General features: G+C 36.5%; 1 protein-coding gene across 1 annotated transcript; it reads right to left on the reverse strand.

The window, feature by feature from the left end:
• Positions 1–1,367: 1,367 nt before the first annotated feature.
• Positions 1,368–7,311, reverse strand: LOC311082168 (baculoviral IAP repeat-containing protein 2-like; the record flags this gene model as incomplete). Its single annotated transcript, XM_084112908.1, has 3 exons — positions 1,368–1,379; positions 5,014–6,445; positions 6,809–7,311. The coding sequence occupies 3 exons, from the start codon at positions 7,309–7,311 to the stop codon at positions 1,368–1,370; spliced, it is 1,947 nt and encodes a 648-aa protein (XP_083969034.1).
• Positions 7,312–14,597: the final 7,286 nt, after the last annotated feature.

The raw sequence follows: 14,597 nt of genomic DNA on the forward strand, positions 1-14,597 counted from the left end.
AGAAAGCAGTAAGAAAATAGTGTCAAGAAACACACTACTTTTTTTACTTTGTCCTCCGGAATTAATAACAAAAGGAAAAAATATGAGTGGGAGAGTTTGGCTGATGCCGTCAATGCGATGGGATCTGAAAGTCGCACTGTAGAGTAGACTGAGTACAGTTGAGACACTTTTTGCGTTTTGATTTTTCACACAAAAATAGACATTGAAAAGAAGTGAATTTCCACATGACACGTCACATGACATTACATTAGCTTGTAGACTAAGATATTATCTATCAATAATACCCACAAGTAGTTTATATTTTCCACAATCAGCTCATAAAAATAAGGTGCTTTTTGTCTCAACTTTGTCTCAACTGTACCAATATGTGGTACAGTTGAGACAGTGCATGGTACAGTTGAGACACCCATTTCTAATGATGTGAAGGTAACTAACCATTCATTGTAAAATATAAAAAATAAAGACAAATAAAGAAAATAACAATTGGGCAACATTTTTGTTTATTCATCCATTTATATTCATTCATTTTATTTAAATTAGCACTGGTTAAAATGTATAAAGCAGGAACAAGATATGTAACAATATTTAATAATAATACAGTTTAAATATCACAAATATCAAATTTTATTTTCATTTGCGTCCTATGCTGGCTTATTACGGCGTTTAAACTGTTATCATAACACTGAACAACTAAACAATGTGTTTCCTAATAGAACTCTATCGGGGGAACAGTAGATATGGGTCTCAACTATCCCCCGCTGGCCACCTCGCACATTTCTCTAGATTTTGCAATTACCTTGCATGACACAATACCATGGAATATGCCAGTTTTTAGGGCACAGAATAACGTTTGTGGTGATACCAGTTACGTTTAACAGTCACATAAGGATAATAAGCTATTCATTGTGGAGAGTGCATTTTGAAGTGGACATCATATCTTAGAAAAAAAAAACTTTTCCCGATATCTTCGGATCGGAGATGCGTCCGTTGTTCAAATTTCCCACGATCAAAGAGGACACTAATACGCACGTGCACAGCAAAAATCACAACTTGTGCTTGCTGCGAACACAAGTTATTTAAGGTGTCTCAACTGTACACAGCCTACCCCAATTGACCTTAAAAAGAAATGGTCTGATATAAAGGTGGACATTAAACCAAAGCTGTCATTTCCATAGACTAAGGGTTGTATCAATTTGCATATGCTTTTATATGTTCTTATTTAATTGCATAATTGATAGAATATTCCCATAAGGCTCGTGTGACAATATATGTCAATTATTTTATAAATTGCTAATTAATAGCAATGCTTCCCACGGTTGGTGGTGCGATAGACTTGTAGAAAAATTCGTTGTGTAATGTTTGCAACTTCACTTCATTGCCTGTAAGAGTCGCCAACGGACAAAAACAATGAGAAATGTACGTACGCCAGACATGAAATTGGCGTGGAGGAACGCACATTCTCGCGTTAATTTCACTGTTAGTACATACGACCGTGAGCGTGAAAGCTGGCGTACGCAAAGTTTTTGTGCATACGCAAGATTGATACATGAGGCCCCTGATCCTTCAGAGATACACTACAGTGTGTAATAAATGTTCCAGACCCTCACAGAGACGAGAGGAATTACAGACCAGATGAGTCTCGGGGGGACAATGTCACAGTAAATCTAGTCCGCGTTCCAGAGCATACTACATCCAGAGTTTATACTAAATTCATTTAAAAGCATCACCTTAAAAGTTTAAATATGATCTTTTAAAAATGAAAAATTGTTTTAGTCTGAAGGGTAAAGTTCTTAACTTTCTTTCTTTAAAAAATCTTTAAAGTTTGAATACATTCATATCTTCTATTTATCTTCTTAGAAGACTTATGTATGATATAAATGATTTTGTCTAACAGTGACCTAAAGTATAATTGTTATAATGTGAGACAATGTCTGTTCAAAAACATTAGATGGTTGAAAAACTGTATTTAGTCGTCTTAAATCAGCATTTTTTGTCCATGCGGGGGTTTAAATTTTTATGGCTTTCCATAGCCATAATGATTTTTGTACCCTAACTGCATATTCTATCCCGTACACCTAAACACGACCATCACAGAAAACTACATTTTCAAAAATGAAATAAATAAATAAATAAATAAATAAATAAAATGTAAACAAAGTTTTAGCTAAATAAATATATATAAATAAAAACACCATACATTTTTAGAGAGTCACAAAAGTCATCTCACACCTGTGAAATGTTTAATAATTCCTTAAGTTGTATCTGTGAGAAAATGACCACATAGGCCTATCTTCAGAGAGAGAGCAACAATGAAAACATTTAGAAACTGTGAACCTGTAACTGTAATGTTAGTCTGCTAATGCCTTTCCAGAGCCAAAGTTTTGTTCGTACTAAATTTATTTCAAAGCATAATCGTAAATGTGATCTTTTAAAATGAAAAATTGTTTTAGTCTGAAGTTTAAAGTTCTTAACTTTCTTTCTTTAAAAAATCTTTAAAGTTTGAATACATTCATATCTTCTATTTATCTTCTTAGAAGACTTATGTATGATATAAATGATTTTGTCTAACGGTGACCATAAATTATAATTGTTGTAATGTGAGACAATGTCTGTTCAAAAACTTTAGATCGTTGAAAAACTGTATTTAGTCGTCTTAAATCAGCATTTTTTTTTTTTTGTCCATGCTGGAGTTTCAATTTTTATGGCTTTCCATAGCCATGATGATTTTTGTACCGTAACTGCATATTCTATCCCGTACACCTAAACACGACCATCACAGAAAACTATAAAATAAATAAATAAATTAATAAATAATTTAATATCATTTCTAAGCTGTTTTGCGCACGCACACATTATTTTACACAATCTATTTAAAATGAAATTATTATTAATAAAATATATAACCAATGAATAATAACATATGTTACTAAAATGTAAGCAAAGTTTTAGCTAAATAAATATATAAATAAAAACACCTTACATTTCCAGAGAGGTGAAGTAGTTCTTTATGCAACAATAAAAACAATCCAAAAAGAAAATAGTTTAAGTTGTCATAATCAAAACAGCTCCAGATCCTTCAGAGATACACTACAGTGTGAAATAAATGTTCCAGACCCTCACAGAGACGAGAGGACGACAGACCAGATGAGTCTCGGAAGATAATGTCACAGTAAATCTAGTCCGCGTTCCAGAGTACATCCATAGTTTTATACTAAATTCATTTAAAAGCATAACCTTAAAAGTTTAAAATTAAAAGACTGTTTAAATCAAATCTTTAAAGTTTGAATACATTCATATCTTCTATTTATCTTTTAGAAGACTTATGTATGATATAAATTATAATTGTTACTAAATAATGTCTGTTCAAAAACTTTAGATGGTTGAAAAACTGCACTTAGGCGTCTTAGATCTTAGACCATAGATCTTTTGTCCATACAACATGGTGTCACAATGTTTTTAAGAAATCCGAGGACTCTACGTTGCTCTTATTTAGACTAAGTTGTATCTTTTTTTCTTTTTTTTTTGGTTACATTGTTTTTATTCATCAAGTTAAATGTAAATTTGCAAATCCAAATGATAGGAAAACTTTATGATAGGAAAGTACGGACAGCGCCTTTGACCAAGCCTCTACATATGGGGCACTTGCGCAGAGAAGATGCACATTCTTTGCACACAACTAGGTGACCACAGGGGATGAAGACAATGTTCACTTCCTTATCCATGCAAACTTTGCATGTGCGCTCCTCTTGAAGTCTTCTTAACTGTTCCTCCATAGGCAAGTCTGAAAGAACCTCTCACAATACAACTTTAACATCGTAGGATGTCCTGTTACTTTATCCTCTACAGCAGTGGTTCCCAAACCTGTCCTGAAGGACCCCCAACACTGCACGTTTTCTTTGTCTCCGTAATCAAACACACCTGATTCAACTCATCAGCTCATTATCACATGGGTTAATGAGCTGATGAGTTGAATCAGGTGTGTTTGATTAGGGAGACAAAGAAAACGTGCAGTGTTGGGGGTCCTTCAGGACAGGTTTGGGAACCACTGCTCTACAGTAAAAGACCTGGGTGTTATACTCGATTGTAACCTGTCTTTTGAAAATCATATTTCGTATGTTACAAAAACAGCCTTTTTCCACCTTAGAAACATTGCTAAGCTACGTAATATGCTATCAGTTTCTGATGCAGAAAAGTTAGTTCATGCATTCATGGCCTCGAGACTAGATTACTGTAATGCTTTATTAGCCGGTTGTCCTGCATCCTCAATAAACAAGCTACAGTTAGTCCAAAATGCCGCTGCTAGAGTTCTTACTAGATCAAGAAAATATGATCATATAACACCGATTTTATCATCACTACATTGGCTACCTATAAAGTTCCGTATTAATTATAAGGTATTGCTACTGACTTATAAAGCCCTAAACGGCTTAGCTCCAGTCTATTTAACGGATCTTCTATCACCCTATAATCCATCGCGCTCTTTAAGATCAATAAATTCAAGGCTTTTGGTCATACCTAGGATATCCAGATCAACCAAAGGAGGAAGAGCATTTTCACATTTGGCTCCAAAACTCTGGAATAGTCTTCCTGATACTGTTCGTTGCTCGGACTCACTCTCCCAGTTTAAAACTAGATTAAAGACGCATCTTTTCAGCCAGGCATTCATATAATATTGTTAATCTCACAGTTTCAAACTACAATCCGGCCTCTAGTTCATAAATGCCAGAGGAGAACTGGCCCCCGACTGAGCCTGGGTTCTCCCAAGGTTTTTTTTTTCTCCATTAGGTCACCTGATGGAGTTTTAGGACACCATTAGGTCACTTGATGGAGTTTTTCGGTTCCTTGCCACTGTTGCCTTTGGCTTGCTCAGTTGGGGATATTTTGGGGATATTTAATTTGATTCTATCAATCAATAAATTCCACTAGAAACAAACTTTGTTGTATTATTTTATTTTAATACTGTGAAGCTGCTTTGATACAATCTGTATTGTGAAAAGCGCTATACAAATATACTTGATTTGATTTGATTTGATCTTGACTCGGTGATGCAGCTTCATTGGTCTGGGCCATCAGTTCTCTCAGCAGGCAGACATCATTCTTCTTGATCCAGTTGCAGAAGACTTCTGCTGCTGCATTTCCTTTCGACAGGACTAACTCAGTGAGCTGCCCTGTCTGCTGCTTGACTGTAGTGCAGTTACGAATAATGCCATACTCTTTCTGCGAGATGACGTTCTCCTCTAGAAGATGGTCCATTAAGCTCTGCACACTTTTTAGTTGCTGTGACATGGCAAGATGATGTTTCTTAAGAAAAGTAAGAAACTTACTTTCTCGCTCCTCCTCTCTCTTCTCATCTTCTGCACTTAGTAAATCAGACACCAACTCTTGAACGGTTTCGTAATTTTCTCCACTTGCGAGGATTTTGCTTTGAACGGTTTGCTTCACCACAGGATTGTTCATCATCACTGCATCTTCTGAACGGTCTTCTCCAGGACCCAGGTGTACAACAGGTGGATCAACAAATTCTCTTGAGTCGCTGTCTCCATTAGTCAATAGCTGTTCAAATAGTCTTGGAAATCTTGCTTGAATCTGATGAACAAACTCTTGGCCCTTTTCTTGCAACAGGTATTCACATCTTGGAAACCACTTAGCATGTTCTCTCCATGGATCATCACCAGACTCCCAACATCTGAGTCCACCATCACAACAAAAGCACTTCACGTCATCATTACGACCAACATAGTAAAAACCAGCCTTAGCCAATTGGTCTGGTCGAACAGTTATTCTTGAGGGCCAGTTGACAAATGTGAGCAACCTTTCTTCACACTGTTGCATTGCCGATCCATTGGAAAGGCAGCCACCAGATAAAGGTACATTATCTGCACAGTCACCTCGAACGAAGCGGCAGTTGGGGTAATGCCTCTGGTGCTCTGATACTGCACGATCTCCCGGTTCCCAGTTGCTAAGCTGGCCTCCACAACTGAAGCAAGCCACTCTGTCGCCCTGGCCAAGGTAGTAGAAACCGCTTTTGGCAAGCTCGGCTGGAGTTAATGTAGCAAGAGTCCAATTCTGAAAGGTGTCAAGGCGTTCCAGTTCCCGACGCATGCCAGGATTGTGACAAGTCGGAGGTCGCTGGTGAGACATAGGACTGGAGAGGGCCAGGTTGCTGAATGCCGTGTTTAAGTAACCCACCTGCTCCTCCATTTGGCCTGAAATGGATGCCGTGGTGGTCGATGTTACGGCTGTCGCAGGGGCGGAAAGCTGTAGGATGGCTACGTTGCGAAGCGGGGGAAAAGGCAGAGTGAGAGGACGACAGGAGGTTTGCGGTGGGGGGTAAAAATGTGACCACAGGGCATGTCCACTCAAGCCCTTCTCTCTGCTGGACATCCCATGACTAGTGTCTAGTCGTCCATGACAGAACACATAATCTATGATGCAGGAACCGATGCTAAGAACAAAATCAAATTTTGTTCAACACCACAATTTCAAAAATTGAAAAATCACCACACAATTTCAGGTATTCACATCTTGGAAATGGTTGCCACCTCAGGAATACAGTCATTTAAATGCAGAAATCAAATATTTAAATATTTAATCTTTTAAATCATATAGTATTTTTAATTATTCTAAATATTATTATTCTAAATATTATTATGTATACTATTATAATACTATTATTATGAGCTCAGACATTTTTTCATTCAGAAATTTTTATTTCAACATTATACTTTCATACATTGAAGTAGTGAAGAAAATGATAGATCGGCAGTACATAAAGTAAAACAATAATGACATTTACAGATGGTCTAACCAGAATAGAAAATCTCTGCAGGCTATCATGTCTTGCTCTAGGATGTAGTTGACCAGACTTTCAACTAATTCACCAACGTCAGTTTTTGCATTTTTTGACACCAGTGACACACAGAGATCCGTTACAAAAGTACAAATAGCGAGTATCTCGGTGATTTCAAATTCATCACAACATGCACGCAGCACATCCAGAACTTTTCTGAGGATTACGCCATTCGGCTCTTTGCCGTTAAAAAACATGGGCATTACATCAGTCCATGACTTTGTCAGGCCTCTTACGACATCCATTTCATTTTTGAGATTTGTCACACGTTTGGTATCCTGTGCACAATCGTTTTTCATACCACACGCAGCATCGATGATCCTGTGCATCAAGCCAACCATCTGGCCTCTAAAATGATCTTTAAACATAGAGTCTAGCGTAGCTCTTAAAGGACACTCTTTGCCCGTGGCGCACTCACATGCTGGATGATACTTGTTCTCCATCAGGTTTTGCGTCGCCATTTTTTCAACTTTTCGAATAGTCCACTATTCGATGATGAAAGATGCTTTTCGTTCCTGGAATGTTCCTGGAATCACCTGAGTGAGTCCTTGCGGTACAGTCGTCCAGGGTTTGTGCGTTAATGCTCGGAAGTTTGTGTATTTGGGTCAGAAGCGTAGTCTGCATCAGGTTCAGGCAAATGTTGAAGCGGGCTTTGACAGTCCTTCAACTTTTGATCAATAAGATGATGCAGTAGCACAGCAGTCCGAGGCTAGTAGAGCTAGAAGTAAAGCTAGAGCGTGCGATGTCCTGAAATATTTATCAGGATGGCGATTGGGGTCCGCCCCTCGCCCCACTGGAGGGGTTGTATAGGGGTGTCGTCATCAGGAAAGTCTATGTAAATTATAGTCACGATGCAACAGAAGTAGCATCATGGAGAAGTTATGCCACCAGAGAGAAGTTTATTATTTTTACTCAATCCAGTTACAAAATCTGATTAAACATATGCATGGGTGAATTGTTCGCCATAAGTTCTGTAACAAACATTTAGAAAGTAGTTAGGATCTATTTCATTTTGCGCATGCTTTAAGTTAACTATTAAGATGTTAAAGTTCATAGACCTTTAGCGCATTGAGTTAAAATCAATATCGCATTAAACACATCATTACCGTGTTTAATAACTTCAATAGTTATCAAGCACCAGCTGATTTAAGTTTTTCTTCAAACAAAAGTAATTTTCTGATAAATCATCGTACACCTACATTTGTGTTTTGTTGTATGCACAGATTTTGAGGGTCCTTGTCTTTGTTTCGCGGTATTTTTTAAAACATAGAACCAGAGAACAGAGAACCTTGTGTGGTATTCTATATCCGCATAAAGGGTTAAAATATTAAATTTACATTTTAGCGCTATTTAAAATAATAATAATAATACAATGTAAATGTCTCACGTGAAGATGATGGTTTAAACCATCATTTTATCAAATTAAACCAATTCATGCGAATACTGCCGTATAGGAACAAAGAGAAGACCTAGAGTTCACAAACATTACAGCTAACTGTATAGTTTAAGTGTAACTTTGTTACTCATACTTTGTGTGATTCGTAGATAGAGGGAAAGTTGCACTAAACAAAGTATCAATTTAGTCAAACAGAAAGACTATCACTTAAATTCTTAATCGTCATTTATTTCTATAAACACTGAATGTTGACGGCTCTCAAAGAAACGTCTTCACCTAAAACACATACAGTCCAACATACAAAATGTGAACCAGTGTCGTCTGCTATCTGAACAAGATGACTCAATCTAGTGGAAACTTTTGTGTATTTATTTGTGTATCACAAATTCTTAGTGATTTGGTTTTTTGAATCTTACATGGATTGTAAGGACACGTGTGATTCCTGTATAAAGATTATGTTTTAAAGTTAGTCCATAGGATGTGGAACTTTGCATCACTATGGTGTGTAAAAATACATCCAGAGATTTAAGCACAACTACTTACACACATACTAAGCAGGAGAATATCTACCTGTACAGTATATTGTAGATTGTGAACATTCCATTATCTATTTATTTGGGGTCAGAGAACATCCTTAGCTCATACATCTCTTTACTTTTGGATGTTGAAGTGTTAGTTAATAACAAACAAACAAAAAACTTGAAATCAACATGAAGCCATAATATTAAAGCTTCAGTTGGTAACTTTTGTAAAAAAAATATTTTTTACATATTTGTTAAAACTGTCATTATTTCCTGACAGTAGAATATGAGACAGATAATCTGTGAAAAAATCAAGCTCCTCAGGCTCCTCCGAGTGGTCCTATTGCCATTTGCAGAAATACACCGCTCCCGGTAAGAAACAACCAATCAGAGCCAGGAGGAGTGTCTTAGCAGTGTCAATCAAGCTCGTGTACGCGCTGATCACCCCCCTCTCTCGCACACACAGCGTCTACAGTCGTTCAAGATCAAGATTGCCGGTGTGCCGCACAGCTGTGCTAATGGCGGACAAACAACCAAAACTGCCAATTTCTCGAGTGGCACCTGCTCATACAACAAAGACAGGTAAACAGAAAAAGACAGATGATGATAAACAAGCGCGTCGGAGCCCATTTACTCAGTGTCAAAACTCTAGCCGCATAGCTAACATACAGATAAAATGTCACGCAGTGTGCAAAGCAACAATTGAAACCTGCTAATTCACTGGCTTGTCATGTTGCTGAAATAATGTACTAGCAAACCTTATTTAGCATTACACATCGCTAGAATAATTACTTACATACTGTAACGTTACCATTATATTATCTTGCTAGCTATTTATAACTTATAGAAAGAGTGCAACGTTATGAAGTTACATTACATGTATTGCAAAATACGTAATGATTTGAGGACCAAGTTTGTAGTCAAAGTATGGGCAGGCCATAGTCAATGTAAAGCATATTGTTGATGTTTCGTTCCTACCAGTGAATGTGCGATAACTGTTTATCTGCCGTCATCAGTGTCCCTGCATGTTTACTAGCCTGCGCGTTCACGGCAGGCTCCGTTGTGGGGGAGGAGCTGTGGAGGGAGGGCTGTAGCGCAGCAGAGAGCGAAGGGGAGTGACCTGTAAGCTGTGGTTGTTCAAAAGTCAACGTTTTCAAAAAGTTCCCTACTGTAGCTTTAATAAATAAAATATGGTTTACAATTACAGTACAATGACTTCCATAATGTTTTATTTTAGTAAAGGTATGCCGGGATCAGCCAACACAAAGTTGTGCGTTGTGAGTGAGACCTCGCAAAGATTACACCGATATTAGATTTCTCAAACATTGCATGGTTGCACTATGCCTGAAACTATGCCAAAAACTGTCAAAAAATCATCCGGTATCATGGTTTAGCTGAATTTTAAAACACTGTTTTTTTCTTTTTTTCTTAAAAATTATCTTGTTTAATCGTGTATTAAGTCCATATTTATCAGGTTGATATTTGTAGAAATAAGCAAAAAGAACCAGTTAATGGCCTTGTGTCAGAACACAACAGGTATGAAGATATGTTTGTTTTTTAACTTTTTATTCTAACTTTAAAGCTAGATTATCCTTTGAAAAGTGTAATACAGTATTTGATTACGGGGGGAAATCTGGAAAACTACCTTACACATGTAGGGTTTTCGCCAACTGACCCTGAAGTTATGACTTCTGAAGGCCTAGATTCACTCGGTTGAAGAAATGGTATTTTGTCATTTAAACAACTGAAAAATAGACTATGCTTAATATCTGCTAACTCTTTATTGTGATGCTCCCCAACAGGTATTCTACTGATTATAAGTAACTCAACTATATCTCAACTTATTCTAACCATAACCCTACCAGTCCATTAATACTCTACTAACACTAATGAGAGTTTACTTTACACACTCTGACTCTCACAAGCGAGTAAGTGGAGATGCAGGTGCAACACTATAGTCAACAGCTCGTTCAAAAGAACCATCAAAATAGTGTTACCAAATTATGACTTAAAATCGTTTTAAGCGTTACATTAAAAAGGCGTAATTGACAAAAATTGTAATTCTGAATTAAGTAATAATTATGTCAAAAAGTCAAAATTATGACTTAAAAAGTTTAAATTAAAATTATGACTATGCGTCATAATTATGAGATGAAAAGTTTAAATGATGACATACTAAATTGAAATTATGATAAAGTAAATATTCCATAGTGAAATTTTATGAATTCAATATAATTGTATTTGTGAAAATGATTCAGTACTGAATCAGCATTTATGAGTTTTTACATATCTTCTGCTTGTTTCTGCAGTTCGTGTAAGCCTCTAAGACTATGAATAACTAAAAATGATTATTGATGAACTTGAATAACTTGAATTTTGTTGGCAATATAAAAAAATTGTCTTCCCATACCGGGTGAAAACCAGGAATCCTAACCGCTAGACCATATGGGAGGCGTTGATACTCCCCGGCAAATTTGAAAAGGCTGCACTGCACGGAACAATATAATGTTGGATCACAGTTATGCAGGAGAAGGAATCCTCATCGCCAAAAAGCAAAAATTAAATTTATCGGGATGTAAATAAATATCGGGATAGCTTTTCCCAGGTGGAAAGAGCTAATGAAGGAGAAAGACTTTGAAAAGGACGCTGAAGGTGCCTGCTTTCTTCTCGACAGGTAAGTCAAAGTTACGGTCTAAATGACAAGCTTTTTTTCATTGCTTGTTTGTGTAAATCATTATATAGGCAGCATAACAGTAAAACATGTACAGGTAAACTCGATGAAGTGCTATTGGAAGACATGTTGTCATAGATTCTTGACACATAACGGCTACCGCAGTTGCAACACGCATTTGAAAAAGCAAGGCGCTAGAGAGCACTATTCGTTTAAATGCAAAATAGAATTTCACCGCTAGATGGGAGAAATTCCTACACAGCATACCTTTAAGGATAGGGTCTTTAACAAAAAAGCCTCCAAAATATAAAATACTCTATCAAGTCTAAAAATTAAAATAAAAAGTCGCTTGTTTAAAGCAAACAGAAATCGCTTGAAAAGTGTAAAACAATAAAACCATAACCTCTAATTTGATATTAAATAAGGGTCTGGAACATTTATTTCACACTGTAGTGTATCTCTGAAGGATCTGGAGCTGTTTTGATTATGACAACTTAAACTATTTTCTTTTTGGATTGTTGCATAAAGAACTACTTCACCTCTCTGGAAATGTAAGGTGTTTTTATTTATATATTTATTTAGCTAAAACTTTGTTTACATTTTATTAAATTATTTATTTATTTCATTTTTGAAAATTTACAAATGTAGTTTTCTGTGATGGTCGTGTTTAGGTGTACATGATCGAATATGCAGTTACGGTACAAAAATCATTATGGCTATAGAAATCCATAAAAATTGAAACTCCAGCATGGACAAAAAATAAAAAAATAAAAAAAAATGCTGATTTAAGACGACTAAATACAGTTTTTCAACCATCTAAAGTTTTTGAACAGACGCTGTTTAATAACAATTATACCTTAGGTTCAATTTAAACAAAATCATTACAGTAATCTTCTAAAAGGTAAATAGAAGATGCGTATGTATTCAAACTTTAAAGATTTTATTTAAACAGTCTTTTGTTTTTAAAATATATCATTTAATATACTTTATTATACTTCTTATAAATAAACTCAGCACCTGATATCCTGATCACTGAATTTGTGTGACTCTCTGACACACACACACACACACACACACACCCTTTGGCTGGTGCTTTTTGAAAGCTCCGCAGGTCAAACGCTGGTGTAAAGAGAGGCCAGAGGGCCCTGATTTCTAAACATGTAAGATGATTTTTTATTTTCGTGAACCCGTTTCATACATTGCGTTGTTTCATGAGCTGTATGTTTTTTTCTTCAACTCTCTAAACATTTAACTGATTGTTTCATAACATGTAGGCCTATGTTTTTTCTTCAACTCTATAAACATTTAACTCATTGCATTTTTTTGTGTGAATCCATTTTATTTAAACTGGATAGTTCTACATTTATTTCAACTTTTTGTGTGAGGTTTTAGTAAGATCTTTATTTTATATTATTTATTTATAATCATTTATATTCTTTTAAAGAACAGAATGTTTATGTAAGATGATTTTTATTCTTTTGTTTATCTTAAACTGAAAGAATTGATTTCAGTAAGATGTTATTTTATATTATTGTATATTATATTATTTGTGTGAAATATACATTATTTTATAAAATCTCTGTTTCTCACTATCACTGTGCTCTGGAATGTGGAGGAGCAGAAGGAGGGGGATGTCAGAATGCGGAGGGCGCGCGCACCACTCAGGCCGGGGCTGTGCTGGAGAGGCGCTTCAGTAAACACTCTGTGATCTTTTGTGACTCCATTTTATTTAAACTTTTTGAGTGAGGTTTTAGTAAGATCTTTATAAACATTTCATTTATATTGTTTTAAAAGAACTGAATGGCTTTTGAACCTTAGTGAAATGAGCATGAGAACAGTATGTTTTTCAACTTTAGTTTAATTGGTACGATAATTATTAAGGATATGATGTGTTTTGTATGACATTGTTTAATCACAGTGTCTGAACAGTACGTTTCAGATGTCAGAGCTCAAAAGGGTGGTAGGGGAATCCCGTGACACAGATGGTAACATCTCCTCTGATGTCTGATCTCCACACACACACGCTTTGAGAGAGTCATTGCAATTTTTTCTAACTCCATTTTATTTAAACTTTTGGTGTGAGGTTTTAGTAAGCTTTTTTATAAACATTTCATTTATATTCTTTTAAAAGAACTGAATGGCTTTTTAACATTTGTGTGAGATAAACTTCCACAGTTTTTCCCTTATCAGTTTTCACAGTACAGCCCGGATAAGCTAAGGAATATGTAGGGAGGAGAATCCTGTGTGATACCAACTTCAAAACACACACACACAGACATGTTCAAAAGGCTTCAAAAGGCATCAAAACCCAAAACTAGCTGTCATGACATAATTATTATAACTGTGTCTTCAAAAACACACACACTAACTGTCATGTTCAAAAGGCTTCAAACAATTAAAACTAGATGACATAATTATTTAATCACTGTGTCTTCAAAACCTTCTGTCAATATCAAAAGGCATCAAACTAGCTGTCATAGCCATGATGTAATTATTAAAACACTTTCTGTCAATATCAAAAGGCATCAAAAGACATCGAAACCCAAAACTAGCTGTCAATAACTACATGATCAAGGGTTAGGAGGGTCAATAGGTCAATACTAGCTGTCAAAAAGACTTCAAAACCCCTTTGATCTCTTTGATCTCATCTCATCTTCTTTGATCCCTTTGATCCTATGCCAAAAGGGGCGGGTACCTGTCATCGGAAGGGGCGGGGCACCTGTCAATCAATCATTTTTGACAGGTGGTATCAACTACTTATATATAAACAGTATATAATAGAAGCACTAAAAATATGTCTTATAGATCAGGGATAGGCAACGTTGGTCTTGGAGGACCGTGACCAGCGTTGGTCTTTGACGGCCGGTGATGTGTGGGCACATAGGTCCGTCCCTCAGGACCTCCCGGGGAGAAGGCTCTGACTGTGTGGCTTGGTCGTCGAGGGACCACTGGATGATGGCTGGAGGGAGAATTGGTTCAGGAGGTGTGGTGATTGATTCAGGATGGTATAACCGGGAGAGTGCATCCGCTTTCTGGTTCTTGTTACCAGGTCGGTATGTCACGGTGAAGTTAAATCTGGTGAAGAAGTGGGACCAGCGTGCCTGGCGGGTGTTCAGTCTTTTGGCATCACGAAGGTATTCAAGATTGAAGTGGTCAGTG

The sequence above is a fragment of the Abramis brama genome, assembly GCF_963993115.1.
Source record: "Abramis brama genome assembly, chromosome: 4".
NCBI classification, from domain to species: domain Eukaryota; kingdom Metazoa; phylum Chordata; class Actinopteri; order Cypriniformes; family Leuciscidae; genus Abramis; species Abramis brama.